Genomic DNA, 22537 nt, shown 5'->3' on the forward strand with positions numbered 1-22537 from the left:
ATAGGGCTTTCCCATTCAGTATCCAGAAACCCTAACATGGCAGAAACCTTCTTGACTATACTTAGTCAGATGGGTATCTCAAAAGATATACTGCCTGAGGAACAGATTTAATCACTCTGTTGTTTAGATACTGAGGGAGATGTGTAGGATAAAGTGTCTGAATTCCAGTCTGTGTCATTCAGAAATGAAATATTCATTCCATGAACAGAAAATTCACTTGAATTTTAGGTCAGGGCTACAAACATATGTGACTAAGAGATGCAGTGCTATCGCACATGCTTCGAAGTATTTCAAAATTCCATGAGGTGTGACTAATCCTCCTCTGTAGTTCAGAAGATCTCAGGTTTTTGGGGGAAAGCAGTCTGACTGCGAACAAAACTGGTTCTTTAATGAATCTTTAAAATGCAGCAAACTTGATCAAGTATTAAGAGGTTAAAGAGCATTAAGACAAAACCACCTGTGTCTACACATTACCATGAAGGACCTGCAATAATTCTTCATACCTGCTAGTGCAATGTGCTAAAGTCTTGGGAAGGATTTTTGGAGGTGATTCAGAATATCGATTAAATCACCTCTAACCTTAAAAGGCTGCACTGTTGCTTTCAGATTGGTAACCTGGCATCTCTTCATAGCCAGGAGGTGACTGTGAACCAAATATATAGCTGGGAAAAGAAACATTATGATTCCTTACTGCACATTTTTCTCACTAGCAGTTAAAAATGAAATATCCTTGGAAGACACTAATTTACTGGAAGGATTAGTTCTTGCTAGTCCCCCAAAAATAAAAAATAATGGAAGTTTGGCAGAGTGTATTTTCGGATAAACTAAATCAAACTAGTCAGATGGTTGATGTCATCCATACCAAAGACTGTCAGCTGATGCACAGTCAAATGTACTGAATAAGTGTAAATCTTTAAGAAGACATCTATCCAGCTCTTCAAGGAAAGTGTCGTCTTTTCTGTGTCCTGCTGAAATCAGTGTGTATAGTGTAGAATCTGAAGTCCTAGGGTCACCCAGCAAATGTGTAACAATGAGGTGTAACAATTTACAGTTGTAAATTGAGCCTTGAAAACAAGTTTGATACTTTAAAAATTAGAAGATATTAATTATTGTAAGAAATCCATCTATGTGAAGAAATTCTTTAGACACATCCCATAGTTAGTGCTAAGAACTACAAGTAAGTAGGTGAGATACATGGAATTATCTTGTTCTACGCCAGCATATATTTCATTTTTCTGTGTGTTTGTTTTCAGTTACATTCAAGTAAACATTTATGGAGGTGCTTAATTACAAATGCTGCAGACATTTAATCTGGAGAATATGAAAGTAATTCTATGTAAACAAACAAAAACATTCTTCACAAATAATATTTCTATGGTTTTAATTATCACATTATTTTAAAATAGTGTTTTGTGGAAACTTTGTTATGACATAATAAGCATAAACGGAGCTGTTATTAAATCTTTATTCCTTTAAGTCTTTAATAAATCCTTAACACAAGGCAAATTGATAAAATTGGTAAGTCAAAACAGTAGGACGTTGGAGAAGTTCCCAGCTGTTATGTACAGGTGCATAGCATGCAGATGTAGAACTGGAACCACAATATGTGTGAACCACTGGGAATCAGGACTGCAAGACATATTGCGAAATGCATTTGCCTTTCAACTAGGAGATAGCCAGAGAGAATCCAATACTAGTGGATGTGTTGAAGTTAACATTGCTCAGAGATCCATGTTAATAAACTCTGAAAAATCTAGACCTTAGTCTGTTCTCCCTAGGCCGTAAGGTGACAGAAGTCCATGAGGGGTTATCAGAGCTGGCTTTCTCTAACTATCCTGGACTTTCTTGCTTGTCTAGCTTTGGTAGCATGGAGATCAGTGTCAGACGGTTTGCTTTATTCTAGTACTATGACTGCAGTATAGGCATATCCATTTTTTAAAAAGGGTGTAGTTTGGTTTTGCCCCTGTTTGTCAGGGAGTCGTATTCTCCCACTCACAAGAAGACAATATCTATGGTCATCTTGAGTTTCTAACCCTAAATAAAGCCTGTTTTATTTAGCAGATATCTTGCTGTGATGTTTCCAACCACTTTCTAATGCTTTTATGTTGTGTCATACGTGGAATAGCAAATCAGCAAAGCAAAGTGAAACAACAAATAGGCCTTTTTAGAGGGTATATCAGACCAGTGAGACATAGTGGTTCTTATCCAGTGAGGATGGCCATATAATAAGTGAAGCATGGTGGGCAGTCTGTGAAAATGTGTTCTGTTGGACCTATTGTAGGTTCTCCAGATGTGCTAGTCCAAGTGCTAGTCCAAGTCCCAGTTGGATTCATGTCACAGCTGCCATAGTTCTGACTAGGTTGCAATACATGTGTAATCCCAGGTGTTCTTCAACACATGTTCATGTGCTACGTTCAAATACATGGAAATTCTGATGCTTCAGGGTAACATTTACTCTGCGTGAATGACACAGTTGCTGAGTACTTGAACAGTCGGCCAGAGACTTTCTCAAAGCATCAGACTTTCTGACCATTCACTACACAATGTGTATATACATGTTTCTGTTCAGGAAACCAGGAATAAAAATATATAGGGCAAGTAATTTCATCCAGATTCTCATATTTCACATTTTGCCACTGCTACAAATAGTATTTGCTAATCACAAAACAGCAGATATTTGCATACAGTTGTGAGAGAAACCCAGTGTTCGAAGTTTTCACCTATTTGTAAATGTACCCGAAATATGTTCAGTTTTTTCAAGCAAGACTACGTGACAAAAAGGTTGGGAAATGCTGGTGTATGTCAGCTGCCACGTGAAATTCTGAGCAGACAAACAGCGTCATTTTGGAGGAAGTTTAGAAAGGCAATTTATGAAGTTTTTCTTTTATGTTCAGTTCCATGCTCAATGTTCTTATGACTGGGAATGGAACAATGGTTATGACCTGTGACAGATGAATCAATGCTTTCTTTCTACCAAACACCAGAAAATATTTCCACTTTCTGAAGTAAAAATTCATGGCTGTGCTGGAAAAGACATCTGTATTTTCAAAGACCCAGTAATGACATGTGGGACACTAGAAAGCAGAGGAAATTTATAGACATCAGAGTAAGGAACAGGCATCAACCTGAATTCAACACTGGAGATAGCTGTCCGCAAATCAAGGGAGAGGGAAATCCAGTGGAGGATTGGCAGTTTATAGCCAAGATAAGCAGGACTGCCAGGCAAAGTTCTTCACACTGGGAGTCTGTCACAATTAGAGGGAAGAGAAACAGGAACAGTCACAGACAACTGGAGACATCCAACCATCACCATCACCACATTCTTCATGGAAACAGAAAAAAGTCTCACTTAAAATGTAGCTGTTGCAAAGGAACAAAGATGTCTACCTATAGCTGACTGCTGCTGGAACCTTAGACAATCAAGCTCATTCATGAAAAGATCCTCAACTGTCCACTAAAGAATACAGTTTTTTTAATAGGGATGCTCTTTTAAGATGTATTGTAGAAAGAATGTTCTGTAAGGCACAGGCAGATGAGGAAGTGCAACTACTTTAGTACGAAAAGATGAGTCTAAACATGTTTCAAAGGAAGAATTCAAGTTGTCTGAAGATCCTGAAAGAATATTCAAATCATTATCCTAGAGACCACATCACAGTATCAAATTAATACAATGCTTCTCTGTGTTACAGTCACACTTTTTCTTGGTTAAGTTGGCAAGCTATAGATTGGACTAGATGATCTTTCGAGGTCCCTTCTAATCCCTAACATTCTGTGATTCTGTGATTCAAAGTATATGCAAGTGGAAGACATGTAACTGGTTATTCCTGGTTGTTCTTACTTTGCAAATGAAGAAAGATAAAAGGTGATCTATTGTGGAAGTTAGTTTCTGCTGTTGTGGAAGTTAATTTTTGATATTGTAAGTGATATAAAGGATTTTTTTTCTGTGGAATATCATTATTATTTCTGTGTAAAGAAGGCCTAGGAAGTTTGAATGGCCTCATCACCTACAGAGTTGAGGCCAGTCTTTTATGATGAGGCTAATAAGACCTCTGAGGAGATTATTAAAGTAATGAAAAAAAGGGAAAATAAGAACCCAAAATCAGGCTGTGGAAGAACAAAATTAATTAAAGTCATCATTCATCTCAACTTTAAATGTTTACATTGTGAACATGCCCATCTGAAATAGTCACCCAAATTCTTATAATAGTCAAGGAAGAGAAATAGATTCTTTACTGTGTGTCATCTCTACTAATTTAGACATGCATGCAAAGATAAGGCACCTCAGTCTCTACTGGCAATATTTTCTGGTCTCCTTTGACTATAATGAGAGTGCAGGTTCAAAGTTCAGATCTGCACTGTAGGTATCTATGTTTAATGGGGTGAATACCATCCCAAGGCAGTGGAGAGCTTGTTTAAACGACTATGCAGTCCGGTTCATTAATAGATAGAAATGACAGAATTCTGAATAATAGTGCAGTAAGGAAGAACAATTAAATAATTTGTTCTCTTCCTAGGAAAATACTGATGAGATGCATTTATATGCTATGATGGTGATGAAACACTATCTTCCCAGCAGTAACTGAAGCACACTTTGAACCTGATCTAATAAAGCCAGATGTTTTAAATTAGTGGATTTAGCTAACTTGAATCCAGGGATTTTGACAAAGATCTTTGGAGTATTAAGGGTGGATTCCTTTCGTCTAACTTCAGCCACTTCTAGATGTGGAGTAGTCTAAATTAAGACACCTTCTGTAGTCAATGGAAAGAGAGAGAGGCACCTGCAGACTTGTGCTAGCTGAAAATAGATGCCTGAGATATTTGGAAGGAGTAGACTCGTGAAAATGCCTAGTTTTCTTCACTGAGTATAGAAAGGACCTAGGTGGCTAGCTCAGACTGAACAGCTAGGTTTCAGACAGCTGAATTTTAATTAATATCCTCTTGGATGTTGATTTTCAACAAGCCTTGTGGCACAGGGGAACTTGCAGGGCTGGAAGAAAGGTAGTGTGCCAACATTTAAAAAGCCTAAATAAGATTATAGTCCTGTAAACTGGACACTATTCTCATGTTAAATAATAATAGGTACAGACATTATAATACTAGAAGGGATCATTTTATTGATCTAGTCTGACTAGCCTTGCTCATACAAACCAGAGACATTGCTTCAATTTACTTCTGTTTGGAAGAGAGTATATATTTTAGAAAAACACTGACTCTTTACTTAAAAAATTCCAGTGATGGAAAATCCACTAGAGCCATCATAACTTGTTCCAGTAGTTAAATACCTTCCCCATAAAAACATTTGCACCTTATTTGTAGCCTAAGGTTTGTCTAGCTTTATCTTACACAGTTACATGTATGATACTGTTGCTTGGTAAACAAAAAAGCCCTATATAACTTCTGTTCTCATATACATTCTTGTTGAGTAAGATCAAATTACTTGTCACATTGTCATCTTTTTAATTAGCTAAGCAAGTGTAATCTCTAATGGAATTTCTATCTTTTTAACTCTTTAATTATATTTGTGTGTTCAGTCCTGAATTTTTTACTTTTGAACTTTCCTTTTGGACTGAATTTCAACATACTTCAGAGCAGAATTCAGTATTCCAGTAATATCTGTATGAATACTTAAAACAGGTAAAATAACTTCCTGTTTCTATGTAAGCTCTGTTTGAACATCAGAGGTTTTCATTATTCTGTTTGGCCACAGTATTGCCCTCAAAGTTCACATTTGGCCAATTTTCTACTTTGATTTCCATGTCTTTATGGAAACTGTTCCCCAGGTTAGACCTTTGCATACTATAATGTTGACCTTCATGCACAGGAGTAAAAATTAGGTGATATTGTTAATGTAAATCACCAGTGTGTTTAGACCTTGTGATAGAAGTTGATTTTTTTTTCCAGGAGATTAAATCAGATTTGAATTGTTAATACACTTCATGAATGTCAGATGAGTTAGCTTTCGTTTTTGTAGGAATAATTCACACTTTAAAAGCAGCCACAAAATGTATTCTAGCATTTTGTTGTTTTAGAGAGGAAGATTTTAAGAGACCAACACACTGACTCTTCTTGTAATGCCTTTAAAACAAAATATTGCCTTTCAACAATGGAAGATTCCAGGTCTGGCAGAGATATGATTCATTAGAACACTGACAGAGTTCACTGGCTGAGAAAGTGGTAAATGCTTTTGAATTATGTAGACACAAATGGATTAAAGTCTGTGAAAAGAATACCAGTGGCTTTGATGGTAAAGTATGAAGCTATAAAAAATGGCTGTTCAGCTTGCCAATGAAGTTCTAAATTTGCCATTACCTGGTCAGATGGTACATAAATATTCTAAAACATTTAGAGAAATCTTCTCAGTGAGATAATTTCCAGTATCTCGTATGAGGATCTCTTGATATTTTGACTTAAAGTTTGTGCTTGAATTCCAAACCAATTAAATAATAATAGTAAAGGCATTCTTTTTTTCCATTTATTCATTTATTTATGTGTACTGTGGTGATGCTTAAAGCCATTGATCACAGATAAGTAGTTCACTTTGCTAGGCAGTGATATATACCTACATAAGAAGACAACCCTAGAAAACTTCCTATTTAATGTAGCACGTAACAAGGTGGAGGGAAACAAACAGGAATGGAGTGGTAGAAAACATCTATAAAAAAACATTTGTATTGATCATATTTGATAGTTCAATGAAACCAAGGTACAATCACTGCTAATTCATAGCTGCAACTCAATTATCGTACGTAAAACATAAATACTGTGAGCTTTTTGCAAAAAACAAGGAAACAGGAGCACTGGAGAGCAGCCAGTCACCCAGACTGAGGCACTTACACCATATGTGAACCATAACTGGTGCTGCTGGCAGCTCTTTCTGTGTGTGTCTGTGCTGAAGGCTACATGAAGTCACAGTAAATCAGCCTCTGCTGAGCTCCGCATTGTGCTGAGCTGCTTTTGTTATCCAAACAAGTTTATTTAAAAATAGTATTGCTGTGCTGCACTATGAACAAGTCTTTTCTCCTGTTCTTATTCCATTGTACATACAGAACTAATTATTGTTGGTTTAGAGGAGCCATTATTGGGGCTTTTTTGTTGGGTTGGGTTTGGTTTGGGTTTTGTTTGGGGGGGAGGCAAAGAAGGTGTAACAGCTATAATTTATTTTCTGAATTCTGTGATGAATTAATAAAAGGTATTGGTATTTTTTAAGTTATATTCTTACTGGTAGAAAGGGTAATCACATGTAGGTTCTTCTGTTCCCTTGTAGTAATCTAAGATATAAAACCAGTTGGTTTAACCGTGATTTATGAAAGTTACTGCGAAATGTAGATTTAATATTTGGAGAATTCTTCTATGCTTTGTTATAATGACTGTATTGAAAAATACATTTAATGTATTTTATTGTGCAGAGCTTCCAGAATATTGGTCATTTTTTGCTAAAGTCATAAATCCCTACAAGAAATTTTGGCTAACCATTTTATGTGAAAAGACTTTCGTAAGACCATCTTTGTGAAATAAATAGATGTGAATTACAAAATATGGAAGACAATTACTAGTAATTTCTACTGAAAACATTCTAAAACCAACTTTTTGCCACAAACCATATATATCTGAAGTTTAGAAAATGAAATGCAAAAGCACTGGCACCTATTTCTTTAGGAGTGTTTGGTTATGGGGTTGGTTGTTGGGGGGCGGGGGGGCCTTTGGTGAGAACATTGGATAGAGAGTATAGAGTTTTACATTATTAAGCAAGGTTTAAGGTAAGATCTTTCTAAATCAATCCAAAATATTTCATATAATATCTACACAATAATATTATCGGGGTACAATAGTATGTATTTGCATATTTACATATTCATATTTTTGTCTTAAGTTTAGAAGAACCAACTTTTTAACTGTCATGCTTGGCTCTATTCAGGCTCCACAGCTCAGTCTGGAGATATAGCATGTTTGGCACATAATCCAAGCTGATGCCTGTTGCTTTTCATAAATTAGTTGTTACAATTCTTGGACGTCAAGAGAGAGGGCACTAGATGGCAAAATTTCTGCATGTCTGTTGGCTACAGAAAGTCTGCCCAGTCCCTTCGCCCACAAATGTATTGATTGCATCACACTTTAAAATTTCAGATACAAGGCTTCATAAACTAAGTCCAATACTGGCATATTTTGTTTTGTTTCAGAAGGATTAATGAAAATTGACAGTGTTGCACCACTGCAATTTCTGTTATGTTAGCAACTGCCAGGTGTGAACATTTTCTTTATAGTTTCAGCTGCAGGAGGCAGAAACCAGTGAGCCTTTACCTTCATAATAAGCAGAACTTCACCATTCATAAAGTAGGGTACTTACATGTAAAACATTTTGCTTTTGCACCATTGCCAAAGGTAATGAACTTTGGCTTCAGTGTAGACCAAACCTCAAACTTCAGATTATTTTTCAAAATTTCACATTATTAAAGTTTATGGTACGTAGCAAGTGTTCTGTTAAAATCTGGCTGATCCCGAATGGGAACAACCAGCAGCCTAAGGGAGATCAGCTTATCTTTGCCCAAACTCTGTGCTTCAGGAGACCTCTGATTTAGTACCATTTGGATAGCGAACCTAGAGGCTGGCATAAAGCTACTCTTGGCACATTTTAAACATCTTTTAGTCTTATAAAAAGAAGCTTGTCCCACTAAGCTGTAGGTTTGTTGGAACGATTTAACAGTAGCTGTGCCCTGCAGCTCTTTTAGTGATAAATGAGCCGCTTCAAATAAGCGCAATTGCAGCCAACTGTGCAGAAGGAATCATTAAAAAAAAATTAAATCAGCATTTTTCGAAGCTTAAAAATGAACAAACAAAATATGTTAAACCAAAATATATGTTGCTCCTTTTAATGGAAAAGATTGCTACTGGCTAAGTCTGCCAGCTTCAATAGGTGTGCCAAAAAGCCAAGGAATCTGGCAGAGTCCATAGACAGCAGTTCCATCTTTCATCTATATTTCTTTTCTGTATTTATCTTGCTTTAGAAAATGCAGAGAATGTCTTTTCCTTCCGACTTTGCACTATTTCCAAACCACAGAAATACACAGAGCAGCTTCTTGCAATTGTTTAGCTCTCTGCACCAGTCTTATCCTTGTGACTATGCGAAATGTTTCTTTCTAATTTGGCAATAATAAGAAAGAAGAATATGAAAATATTTTCCTGTTTATTGAATAATATCTTAGCTAAATAGTCAGATATTAAAATTAGTTTTCTTAATTGAGAGACACTGGGCTTGATGTACAAGAGCGGAATGCTAGGTAATTAGTTTTGGCATTCAGCTGATCAAAAATAGTTTCCTTGTATTTAAGGAGCTATTCAAGGAAGCTGAACATAAGAAATCTGAAGAACAATATACAGACGGATATATATACACACATACCTGTGTAAATAGAGGCTGAATTGTCACTCAGGAGTTCTCAATGTACCAAACGATGCATTAATTGTTGTAATCTATGAAGCCTTTTTTTTCCTTCTTCTTGTAGAATCAATCACTTGGTTCAAATTGGGTTCAGGCCTCAGTCATTGCCGTCTCTTCTGTGTCGCCATTTCAAAGAGCACTCTGGTATCTTTTAAGTACTATGGTATATCTTATTGCTGTCACTTTCAAGGTAAAGATCCTAAGGAAAAGTCCATTTGCAATGTGTAGATTATGGGATGGGCTCTAGTGTTCCTGGTCAGTGTTCTGTACTTTGGCGTAAAGTGCAAAGACCTGAGGAGGCTGCTGGGTGCGAGGCTGCTGAGAGCTCTGTCCTGACTTGAGTGAGGGCAGGGTCAGGTTACGAATTGCTGATGGATTTATGATTATATAATAATCAATTGTATATAAAAGCTAAAATATATCTTCTCCTAGACTAAAAGTGAAAGTTCATACAATTTCGTTTTATTGGAAATTTAATTTTATTTAATTTTGCATTTATCTCCAAGGATGTTAATTGGCTGTATTTGTATTGGCGGCTAATCAGTGCAGGATTTCTTGCCAAAGTTTATGATAATTTTTAATCTCTGAGTTTTGGAGAAAAAAAATGTTAAAGTAAGAGAATATTAACCAATAACTTAATTACCAAAGGAGTCTGATACACTGCATATTACATGTTACTTTTGAATCTGGAGAAGCTGAAAAACTAGATAGAAAGTGACTTTAGGTTGTATCTAGTCTACTCATTCATTTGTGTTGAAGATAAAAATAACAATAAAGAAACTCTCCATGACATGAGATTGAGAAAGCAGAGACTCATAAAGGTGCTTCCATACTGCCATACACGTATGGCAATTCCAAATACTGGACTGGGGCTAAGTTACGTAATTTAGGGCTCTGTGGCAATATAGAGGGATTAAAAATCTCCAGAAGGTATTTAGAACACCTAAAATCAGAATTGCCCTCTGGAGGTCCTGTCCTTCACCAGGTCTTGCATACTGTCTACCTTGACCATAGGTATGTGTGATGAATTTGCTCTTTTTCTCTCTGTACATTGTATCTGTGCAATCTGCACAAATCCAACAGTCATTAGACTGGATTAGCTCCTTCACAGAATTCCAAAGAGAGATAATTGCTGGACTCCAGAGCCATTGTAAGATAATGGAGTATGTATATATCTAAAGAAGGTCTGTCATACTTTGGTACTGGATATGCTGAACATTCACTGTATAGAGAATATTTTGTTAGTCTTTGCTTCTCAATGCATTTTGTCTTTTCATTAGTTGTATAGTCTATTCATGTGCAGTAATCCTGATGCTATTTGGAAGTGTTGAATTGACCAGGCTTGGATTTTAAGAAAGCCCTCAACAGAACTCTCCACCAAAAGCTCTTAAAGAAGTTAAACTGCTATGTGATGAGAAGGCAAAGTCCTAGAAAGGATAAATAATTCGTAAAAATCAGGAATAAAAATGTAGGAATTTGGATCAAGTTTTGCAGCCAAGGGATCTTGCTATTCAGTATTTCATAGATGATAGTGGGAAGGGTGGCGAACGGTGAGGTTGCAAACTTCGCTGATAATAAAGTTCTTCATGGTAGTAGAGACAAGAGCCAATTTCAAACTGCAGTTCACAATGCTGAGCCATGGAGGTCAAATCTCCTGTGCAAATACATCACAGCTCAGTGCAAAGGTTTTACCTTTCATTAAATCATTGGATTTAAAACACTGGGCAGTATTGCACACTACATGTGCAGCAGATGCAAAGGGACTGCCAGCAACTAATCTGTTAGAACTGGAGAGATGTCCATATATTTGGGCAAGGCAATAGTCCTTGCAAACAATTTGGACAGAAAAATTTTCAGTGTAACATATTGAAAATATTGTATGTTACACACATATTATTATGATTAGGTGTCAGTGTGCCCTGAGTATGTCCAGCATGCTGTTAATTGTGTTCTTGTGCTACCATTAGTGTTGTGAAATAATATTTTGGGTACCTAGTTAATCAACCTTTCTAACCATTTCATCCTACCTGAGATATAAGGGAACCACTGTACCGACTTCAGAGTATTAATCATTATTCTGTTTTACCTTTTGCAGTGGTAGCATTCAGCTAGAAGACCCACATGAATTTTTTTTCTGTCTATTTTAAAGCATAGAGTTGTGTGGTTTTAGGATATTAATTTTCACATCTTCACCTGCATGCTTTAACCAGCTTTAGCAGAGCCTTTATGCATGTGCTGCAATCTCCACTTGCCCAAGCACAACTATAACTTTATTTTTATGAAACTAAAAAAGCCCAGGCAAATGAATAAGCTAAAAACATCCCCAAAACTTGAAGCTTGGAATTAAAGTTGAGCAATTACTCAATAAAAAAAAACGAGAAACAGACTTTTGCTCTAATCAGGGGAAAGTTTTAAAGTTAACTTCTATTAGTTAATCTGTCATTCCCTACTTTCTAGTTACATCTTTAGAGAAGGAAGGAAGCAGATCAAGGCCTCTGGTATTTCCTGGCTGACATGTGCAGGCAGGCAGGTATTGTTGCTTCCTTGCAGCCTACAAAGTGTCTTTAAAAATCCCTGACCTCATAAAGCCTCCAAAATCCCACTCAAGGTGTTTGTGACCAAAGTGAGTCCTTGAATGGTTTTGGGGAGATGTTTTGCTTGTTTTTAAAAAAATACCCAACTCCACTCTAGACAACTATGTGCAAATCACAAATGTTTTGGTTAAACATGACCTGAACGGAGCAATAATTCAAGACACCCCTTATGTTTTAATCACCAAAAAACCGAAGCATTTGTCACAATAAGTGTGCATGGTAACGTTTTTCCACTACACCAACTTAAGGAAAGCACACAAATTTCCAGCACTAGTATATATATTTTATGACCCCTGTGTCAGACTCTGTTCATAAAGCAATGCTAAAGTGACTCAGAAATTTGGGTTGATTATAGGAAGTCGACTTCTCTGTATAAAATAATGTATTCCTTTTGTTTTTCTCTAATAACAAAAAAGAAGCAGTTTGACAATCTTGAAAAGTAACTTCCACTCTATGTTCATAATTTCTTTCATTTTTTTCCTGATATCAGACATTTAAATCTATAGATATGAATTAGTATGTGAACTATAGACAGATGTTTGCCCATGAACATCCCCAGCTCATTTTTTGCTTCATCACATTGAGAGTTTTGTATTTGTAAGAATAAAGCTGAGCTGTGTTCATAGCATCTATACATTTATACTGTGTTCTAATTGAACATTTTCTAGTACATTTACTAGTCTAAAACCAGACTACAAGATGAACAATACCACTCATCTTCTAATTTATGTAAATGTATGCACTGTTGCCACCCACACATCTGAAAACATGAGATTATAGATCAGTCTTCTTGCATGCCACACAAAAAAAAGCTTTGAAATACCCTGGCTCATGATTTAAAATAAATGCTGTTGTATGGATCTACAGTGAGAACATCTTGCTTTTATCCCCAGACTTTGATATGTAAGGTTTACTAGCAAAAACACCCCACTGCTTTTGATTATAATGGTAATATATAGGCGGAGAGACAGATACTTCGAGCATTGGACCTAAAGCTGTATTAAGTTTAGAGATGAAGATCAGTACTTGGAATTGAATACAGAGAGTTTGAAGTCAGTTCACGCATACCAGTAGATCTAACGTACTTTAAAAATACTAGTACAGTCAGATCTTGTATCCTGTTCTCAGGATAAGATGCAACTTGAGATAAACATTGCAAAATTTGTCACTGGTCTTGAAACTGGTGCCTCTTTGCTGGAGTTCAATGTTGTCTTCAAAGACAGGCTAGTGATAGTGCATTTCAGGGATACAGACAAACCAGAGAGAACGAAAAAGAGCACTATGTTTTCAGGGTATTGGTGAGAAATCAGGCAGAACCCTTCGGTATGTGAGGGTTAATGAACAGCTTATACCTCCTTTTTTTCCTCTGACTTGCTGCTGATAGTTTATTTGCATTTCTCCTTCTTAACTTTCATATGATCTTTGTATGACTGCTAGAGATAGACAAACAGATAAAATGATAGTATACTTATTGATAGTAATGTTTATGAATTTGGAAAAACAAAACTGAATTAGTAATTCTTTCTCAATTTCATATTCCTTGGTAACATTTGGGAAAGAAATGCAAGGTAAAAGTCATGCTCTTGTAAAATGGAAAAGAAAGCAAAGAGTGAAAAAGCAGGTAAGTATGGAAAAGGAGCAGAAAATACAAGGAAGAAAGATTGATCTGGCTGGCAGCAATATCAGGGGAGGACAGTCCCCAACATGTTACTGAGATAAACTAAATTATGAAAGGAAAGGAACCTCTATGACATAAGTTTACTGTTTTAAATATCCATTACATGTAGTAAGTAAGCAGGCTTCCGTTTTACTCTTAATAAAATTAATTTCCAGTGAATTGAAAAAAGCTTTTTAAAAATGTCACTCTGTTGAGATGACAAAAAAGTTCTTTCTTCTCTCTATCCCAATGAAAGCATTTTATATGTTAATCTTCTTCTGAAAACTACAATGAAATAAAAATAAAATAGAGAAAGTGGTTCAAATAAAAATATGCTGTAAGACCCTGGGCTTCATCACTTCTGGATTATCAGATCTGCCTATTGCTTTTTGTGGGATGAATTTCATATCCCATAAGGCTCTTTATACATTGGAATGTTCATGATGATTGAATTCTTTCTTAATATTGCACCAAACTTCTTACAGCTGAATGTAGATTCAAACTGTCTGCCTTTAAGGAGTCCAATTGGTTACATATAATCGTACCTTTTAAACAAGGGTTAGAAACCATTTTTGTTACTAGTTTTATTTAACTACATTACCTTTGCATGGTATGTTTATATTTAGTTAGATTTACATCTGAAATTTTTAGAAATATCCATCTGAAGTCCTATACGTAACAACCTGAGATGGGAAAACCTTTAAACTTAGTGTATTTTAAAGTGGCCTGAGAGTTTACAGTTTTTAAACTATTTTACATTTCACCACTTAGCATTTTGTTCACTTTCTCCTTGTCACTGATATTCAGAGTTCTCTGCCCATTTATTATGTCTTTGCACAGAAGGGTGGCATCCTTCTCTAAACAATTTTGTGCTTATAAGAAATAGACAATTAATACAGATGAGGTGGAGAGAGAGCTGTGGAGTTTATTCATATTTTGTAAATATATAAAAACTTGCAAGTATGTGTGTGTACCTTACAGTGTGTACCGTATTGTAATTCCCTTTAGGCTTTCAGATTGTATGTGTTTCCCCAAGGTAATGCCATGCAACATTTAAGCTTATTGGAGAGTATGAGAATGATATTCTTATTTCGTATTTTATTAGTGTGCGATCAAGGGATTTCTTTTCAAGAGTGCTATGCCATTGTAGTAGGCACAATTCAGATGTGTGGGAGAAATATGGTCCTTTTCCCAAATACCTTTCAGTTTAGTTCTAATACAAGAGGTGACTAAGCAAAATAAATAGACAAAAAGGGAAAGATAGCAGATAGGAAAAACCAAAAAAACGAAGCTATACCCAGAAGGGTACAGCTTCAAATCTATCATGGCATAAAATCAGTTGAAGTTCACTGGAGCTGTATATTCTAAAGAAGTGGTAAACATCCCATGGTAAGGTACCAGTGATCGTACGTTCAGGATACTTCACTGAATCTATCAAGCCCTGATCTTCTTCCTCCCGTTTCCCAGCATTTTGTGGGATTCAGCTAACCAGTAGCTGTTTCATCCCAGGCAGCCACATAGGAAAAAGTAACAACTTGCTGGGGACAAGTCACCTGTCCTAAGTCCTGAGGCAGGTGAGGAAGTGCACCACGAATTGAGACAAGTTTGTTCTCATCCTAACAAGTCCCACACCTGTTTGTGGAACGTGCCCAGGTTTGCCTGGCCCTGTGCTCTGTCGCTGGCTTTCTGAGGGAGGAAGGGAGAGGTGAGAAAGAAGAGAGAGCTCCTGGCCAGCCTGCTGACCACCACCACGTTCAGGGGTACCTTAGCCCAAGCTGCATCCTTTGGACCTCCTCATTCCCAGGAAAAGAAAGGAAAGGAAAGGGAAAGGGAGAGGGAAAGGGAAAGGGAGAGGGAAAGGGAAGGAAGAGCCAGGTGCAGTCTTCCTAGGATTTCTCCCACCCCAGCCAGAGAGCTTCAGTTCCCACCTCTTTACCCATACAGCGAGTGACACAGTGGGATCTGCCCTGCCCAGCTTTTGCCTCTACTGGAATTTCTTGGTGCTGGATTTTGTACGTCTGCTAGCTCAGAGTGTTCCCTGACAGACCGGACTTTATGTCTGAAATCTTTTCTCTTCGTGCCACCTGAGAAAAACAAAATTAACAGAGAACACCCCAGAACTTACAGGAACATCATCTTCTTAGGAGGCTGTGCCTGGTACATATTGTCTTACCCTTTCACTCCACTGAAAGAGGAAATCAGGAAATTGGCCTGAATTTTAATTTAGAAACAGTGACTTAGCTTAACCTTCGTTATGCTTTGATTGTGGAGTATTTTTTATTATTTATAGTTTAATTTTATGAGAAGCATTTTCATAGGAATATTTATAACATAAGACTGAAACTTGGTGCTTTAATATTTTCCAGTGTGCAATATGGTGTTGAAAGTTAGCAAAATGCTGGCTGGATCTAGACTGATACTTTCTTGGATAAACTTCTACCATATGCTTTTATTTAAAGCATTTTTTTTTGTTTTAGGTTAGATTTATAAAAAGCGTGTGAAAAATGTCTTTTTTGGAAAAGAAGTGTTACGCAATTAGAAGATCACAGTACTAGAAATTTAGCATCCTTCTGGAAATGCTGCATGTAAAAGAAGTCAGATACTAAATCCAAATTTTAAAAAAGTCCTACCACCAGTTGGAAATGCTATGTCGATCTACAAGATGTATTTAAGTAAATGTCTTTAGATCCAGGAATTTTAAGCTCTATGTGAACTCTTACTAGCTTCCCAGTATAGATATGAATCTTGTTGAAGGAGTTTGTCCGTATTTCCTTCTCATTAGAAAAAAATCAAATAAAATTTCTTTTACAGAGCAGAAAACCTAAAGAAGCCAGGAAAACAAAAAAGGCATGTTTTTAATAGTTATTCTTTATTCGTTATTTGCTTTCATGTTCACAGGACTCCAGAGTGTTGAACAGGCTGATCTTTTATCTTTTTTGTATTGGAACCTCTTTCCAGCAGCATTGTTCTACCTTTCCACTGTTCTGGAAAACTTGCTGTAGACACATCGTGTGACTAACCCCTTATTTAAAGATTAATACATGCAAAACTCCGTTCTTTCTGAAGACATCACTCCCTATTTTTCCCGCTTCCCGCCTCTGAGTCTGGAAGCTGCAATGACTGTGACTAAAGCAAAGTGAGTAGTTATAAATTACTGTAACCAGTACATGGAGCATCACTATCAGCTGAGATTTTGTCAGATTCAGGGTTTGTTGGTACAAAACTTGTCTACACTTTCTCTGCTTTCAAATCCCCTTGTGTTACTTCTTTTGTAGAAGTGAAAAATTCTATAAAGACATCTTCATAGAAAAGAGAATTACTAGCCCATTTTAATTAGAGTCTTACTCATCCAGGGAGCTGTACCCATTTTGAAATGACACTTTTACAAGTTCTTATTTTGATGGCTTGTCTTATCTTGTTGGAAATAATAGGTTTTCAATTGCTTATTTTGTAATGGTAAAGATACTATGTGTGCAATTGAAAACATGTCATGTGCTTTCAGGCAGGGGGAGGTGGCATCGTTCCTGATGCATGTCTATGCAAGCAAATATTATGGCTTATCCCCTTACCTCTTACTACTTCCTTGAGGAACAAAAGACTTTCCATTTTTGTTACACCTTTGGTATGCCAGAGAGTGTAAGACCCAGCAATAAGAGTTTGCCAAGTGTGTCTTCAGAGCAACAAGTTGTCCTCCCAGTCTGGGGCACCACGGACTGGTCAGCTTCTCACTGGTGTCTGGGGAAGTTACAGAGGCAGTCCTCTTGGAACACATTTTTTGGGCACAAGAAGGAGAAGATGATTTGGAACAGTGAACTTAGTTTTACCAAAGGTCAACCTGATTGCCCTCTATGTGTCTAAATTTGTAGGTGAGAGGAGAGCAGTGCATGTCCTTTACCTTGGCTTTAGCAAGGTTTCTGTTTCCCACAGCATAGTTCTGTCCAAATTACAATGTGTTATAGTCTAGATGGGTGAACAACCAAATGGATTAAAACTGGTTGGATGATCGAGCTCAGAGGGTGGTAGTCAGTGGGTTGTGCTCTACCTGAAGGCTGGTGACAAGGGGAGTGCTGAAGGGCTCTCTCAGTTGGGACCTATCCCACTTAACGTGTTTGTCAGTGGTCTTGGGAAGGCAATGGACTTAGTTTGCAATGAGACCAAGTCGCCAGTTGAGGCAGGGAGGACAGTTTCAATACAGTCAAGGGAAGGGCCACTGCTCAGAGGGGCCTGGGCAGGGCCGGAGCAGGCCAGCAGGAGCGTTGTGAAATTCAGCAAGGACAAACACAAAGTTTTACTGAAAAGGGTATGGAGATTTTCGTAGACAGCACGCAGAACATGAGCCAGCAATGTGTCCTGACAGCAAAGAAGACACGATACTGGGCTGTATGAGCAGGAGCACAGCCAGAAGGTTGAGGGAAGTGATTGTTCCCCTTAGTACTCATTAGACCACACCTAGAATACTGCACCCAGCTTTGGCCTCCGATATGGGAAAGACATGGATAAACCATACTAGGTTCAGCAGAGGACCACCAGAGGACCAGAGGATGGTCAAGAGCTGGAGCACTTGCCATATGAGGAGAGGAGAAACTAAGGAAACTGGGCTTTTTCAGCCTGGAGAAGAGAAAGCTTCAAGCAGACTTAATATTAATAGCAGCCTTCCAGTACCTATGAGGATGTCAGTCATCAAAAAGATGGAGCTAGGCTTTTCACAGTGATGCACAGCAAGAGGATGAGACAACAGGCATAAACTGAAACAAGAGTAACTGAATGCAGGGAAGACCTGCAGTCAAACACTGCAATAGGTTGCCCAAACAGACTGTGCAACCTCCGTACTTTGAGGTTTTCAAGGTCAGGCTGGATAAAACTCTGAGCAACCTGGTCTAGCCTTGTAGCTGACCCTGCTTTGAGCATGACATTGGACTGGAGAGCTCCTGAGATCCCTTCCATTCTGAATTATTCTATGACTGCGCAGTCCTAATATAGTATCACAATTCTGTGCTATTTTAAAGCTGGGATATTAATAGCAAAATCTTAATTGTTCTGAATATTCAAATGATTTGGCTGTGCATTGCTCTTGTTTTTGGAACCCAGAAATGCTGCATATGCTCTGTACGTTCTCCAGACAGCTTGTATTTGTGCTTATTTGCTGGTATGACGTGCTAACTGTGCAAAAAGTTTTGGACTCTTGCCTTAGAATATAGGTACCTGCCAACAGAAAATGAAGGCTACATAGTGCCGCAAGTGCTTTCTCTGTCTATGGAAAGTGCCTCTTACGTGCCAGAAAGAAGCATTTATACCACATGCTTTTTTTACTGCTTCTCACATCTGTTAACATTTACATGTGTCAGAAAACAATACCTGAACAGTAAAGGGAAGGGATACATGAAGTTCAAGGGCATCGCATCAAGAAAAAGGACATGTTATATTGTACTGGTGCACCGGAATTTAAAAAAAAAAAAAGATTTCTTGGACTTGTCAAATATATCTAATATGTGGGTATAGTCTGTGTATACTCCCTATGAATACATTTCCATACCTGAATTGGATGACCCAAATTGCCAGTAAATTGAACCTATGAAAGTGTCAAGGAGCAGCAGTCAGGAAGTGAAAGAATTATAACTTTCTTGGTATATATAAAAAAGAATAAAATTTTGTTTCATTTAAGTCAGGATTTATATAAAAATCTTCAAAGTTAGATTCCTAAATATGGAATTACCTACTTATATTGAAATATTTTGCATTTTCGATAATCTTCTCTTCAACTGCCTTTTTGTTAGCACAAAAGGAGTAGGTTAACTGACAAATGCTGCTGTGTATCCTCAGTCCTCAGAGGCAGCTACCGTATTAGACTGTTTCCAAGTATATTTCTTTGAAGTAGTACTGTGAAAATCCTGAGACACAGTGTAGTACAGGATTTTGTATGACGTGACAGTTCTTACAGATGTTGCCACTATAGGAGAAAAACAAATTAGAGAAGAATTGATCCTTGATTCTCCAAACTCAGAAGGAAAAAAAATCAGTATTTAATACCTTTATAAAAATTGTCGTTTGCATTAGTTGCATTTGTACCACTAATTCTTTAGACATCCTTCTGGGTACTTTTAACCTATGTTCTGTAGCGAGCTGTTCTTTGCTACCTAACCCTCATGTTCCAACGTGCACCTCCAATAAATAGCACAGTTTCCCTCCCCACTACTATTGTCGTTGCTTAATATTGAGCTCCACGTGGAAAGTGACAGAAAAATACCTGTTTTCCTAAGTTTTCTGAGCCTAGAAAAAAGTGTTGGCTAAAATAAATAAATAACCTTGAATTGAGTCCTACCTAACGTGTAGTTATAATAAAGGCAAAGGTCTATTTTTGCTGTAGTTCTACTAGTTAATGTATTTCCAAAACATTGTTTTTGTGATGAGCTTCTGCTCTTACAAACTGGTAACAAGTCTTATGCTGAAATTATTCTGAAAGTTTGAGTTCCACATTCGCTATGCTGAGAAAGCCTTGCACTAGGTCTGTGAAGATGCAGTGAATAATCACATAAAGCATATAGTTTCTTTGCCTCTCAATTGGAAACTTATGGCTTTACCAAAACCACCATAGGAGTGGTATGTGCATACATATTTTGGGGTTTGAGTCAGGGATGTGAAGGATCTAGACCAGTTTTCCTCTGTAAGTTATACAAGAAAGTTGTGAGGCACACAAAGAAACATTTCAAGTTGGTGAGAAATCAGCTGGTGGAAGTTAGCAAGGAAGAAAGGTGTTCATCCAGCCATAATTCTTAGGGGAAAAAAAAAAAAGAAGTTAAGTGTCTGTTGAGACTTGCACTCTGGCCTTCGTGCTTTGCTGCGCAGCTTTGTCACCACATAGATGCGCTGGTTGGTCTTGCTGCCAGTTGAGGTCAGTGGAGAAACTTCCACTGACTTCTCTGGTTGCCACCCCTGGCCCAACATTTGCAGGCAAATAAGATTATAAAGCTCTCTCATATCCTTTCGTCTCATGTTTAACTCTGGCATATCCCTTTAGGTGTGTTCACACTTCAAGAAGTCTTACCTAGCTATTTGTACATAGACATCTGATGACGTTAACGGAAGTTATAGGAAGAATTGCTAGAAAAAATTATCATTGATGCTTAACTCACATAATACTTCTTTCGACATGATTCAGGCCCATCACAGGCACCCTTAAGTTAGATGTAGGGGTCAAAGGGTGAAAGGTGACTGGCAAGGTGCTTGTTTTGTACATTTGGCTAACACAAATACTTCCTCAAGTATAAAATGCTTTGATCTCTATAAGCAAATGCCATATGTGTGCAGCTGTGGCCCATGCCTCACGATCGCTGGAAGGTTAGAAAAAGGTAGCGTACGAATTTGATGTCTGCATTCAATTTATGCTTTTATATTTAGCAGTTCATAATTTCGTGTAATCTTTTAGCTGTATGAAAAATATGCACTGGAGTTGAGTGATAACAGATTTCTCTGTGGTTTGAGTCAACATTGTTTGGGTGAACACAGAATCCTAAGTATTGCAGACTGAAAATAGAGGTTTTAATTAGAGCTGTCTGAGCTTCAAAATACCTGAACGCACATTAAGCTTGGCAGATTTTCAGAAATCTGAGGATTGCGTGGAGCTGATTTAAGCTAAGCAAGAGTCTTCTGTTTTCCACCATATATTGCGTTTGCAGTTGCATCACTGACTTGCAACACACTGAGGAGGTGAGATCCAAACCCATTATTAATGGTTTTCTGATATGTAAAAATGTTTTATCATGAAGGCCTGTCTTAGGTCATACTTGTGTTGAACAGCACCTTACCCAAGGGAATTTCCACTGAAAAAATTGAATGACTTCCAGAGTAAAGGATCTAATCCATATGACTAAGAAGCTGAATCAGCTCCAAAAGTTTGTCGTCTTTTGAGTTTTTGTTTTTTACTTTTACATGCAAATCTTTAAGAATTATATGCCCAGATCTGTATCCCTCAAGCAGTTTAACAAGAGTGGATTGCTGTGACAATAAAGAAACCTGCTGCAGTCAATGGGACACGAGGGTCTGTTCACATGGATCCAGTTTCACGATCAAGGCCAAAAAAAAAGTATGGCTTTGTTTATTAAAAATCTTGAACATGTACAAATATACTAGTATACCTGGGGGAAACCATTATTGCAGTTAAAGCATATGCAATTTCTACTTACAAGAAAAAATCCAAGTGACAACCAACAGACAGGTGTGATACAATCAACAGAAAATCAGACGTGAAAATATCAAATTACAGGTAAAAATACGTTAAAATATAAAGTGTTATGGTCTTTGTGTATGTTAATATATATAGGTATACAAAAGTATATGTATATAGGTATGCATACATACATAAATAATACAGTGTTGTTAATATGATTTTTACTATTTTATTTATTATATGTGTGAGTAAATCCATGCAATTGTTCTAGATGATGATTTGAATATTATTTAAACAATAGCATACTTATTTGTTCTCCTTATGCCATTTCTCTTTTGTGTTTTCGCTAGCTCTTGCTGGCCATGGTGGGCTCTACAGACGAAACTCTGCAGGAGGCAGCAGCTGGTTGCATAGCAAACATTCGCAGATTGGCTCTAGCAACAGAAAAAGCAAAGTATGGCTGATGCTTTAGCAGCTTTTACCAACACACTTGTTTTGCAATACAGCTACGTTTAAATATATGATTACTCCTTCTAGCATCTGTATTCCATAGCAGAGCTCATTCATATGAGGATAACTTAGTAACAAAAATAAATCTGTGGAAAATTATGTTTGTTTTTACATTATTGGTTTGTCACACCTCATTTTATAAGACACCTAGTTTTGTGTGTGTTTTAGTATTGTAT

The 22537-nt window shown here is 37.2% G+C and overlaps 1 protein-coding gene across 1 annotated transcript in view; it reads left to right on the forward strand.

The window, feature by feature from the left end:
* Positions 1-22315, forward strand: part of ODAD2 (outer dynein arm docking complex subunit 2) — an 83985-nt gene extending 61670 nt beyond the window's left edge. The window contains 1 exon segment of the mRNA XM_065629660.1: positions 22202-22315. Coding sequence (XP_065485732.1) covers positions 22202-22315 — 114 coding nt within the window.
* The last annotated feature ends 222 nt before the right edge of the window (positions 22316-22537 follow it).

Source organism: Caloenas nicobarica, chromosome 2, assembly GCF_036013445.1.
Source record: "Caloenas nicobarica isolate bCalNic1 chromosome 2, bCalNic1.hap1, whole genome shotgun sequence".
In the NCBI taxonomy this organism is placed as follows: domain Eukaryota; kingdom Metazoa; phylum Chordata; class Aves; order Columbiformes; family Columbidae; genus Caloenas; species Caloenas nicobarica.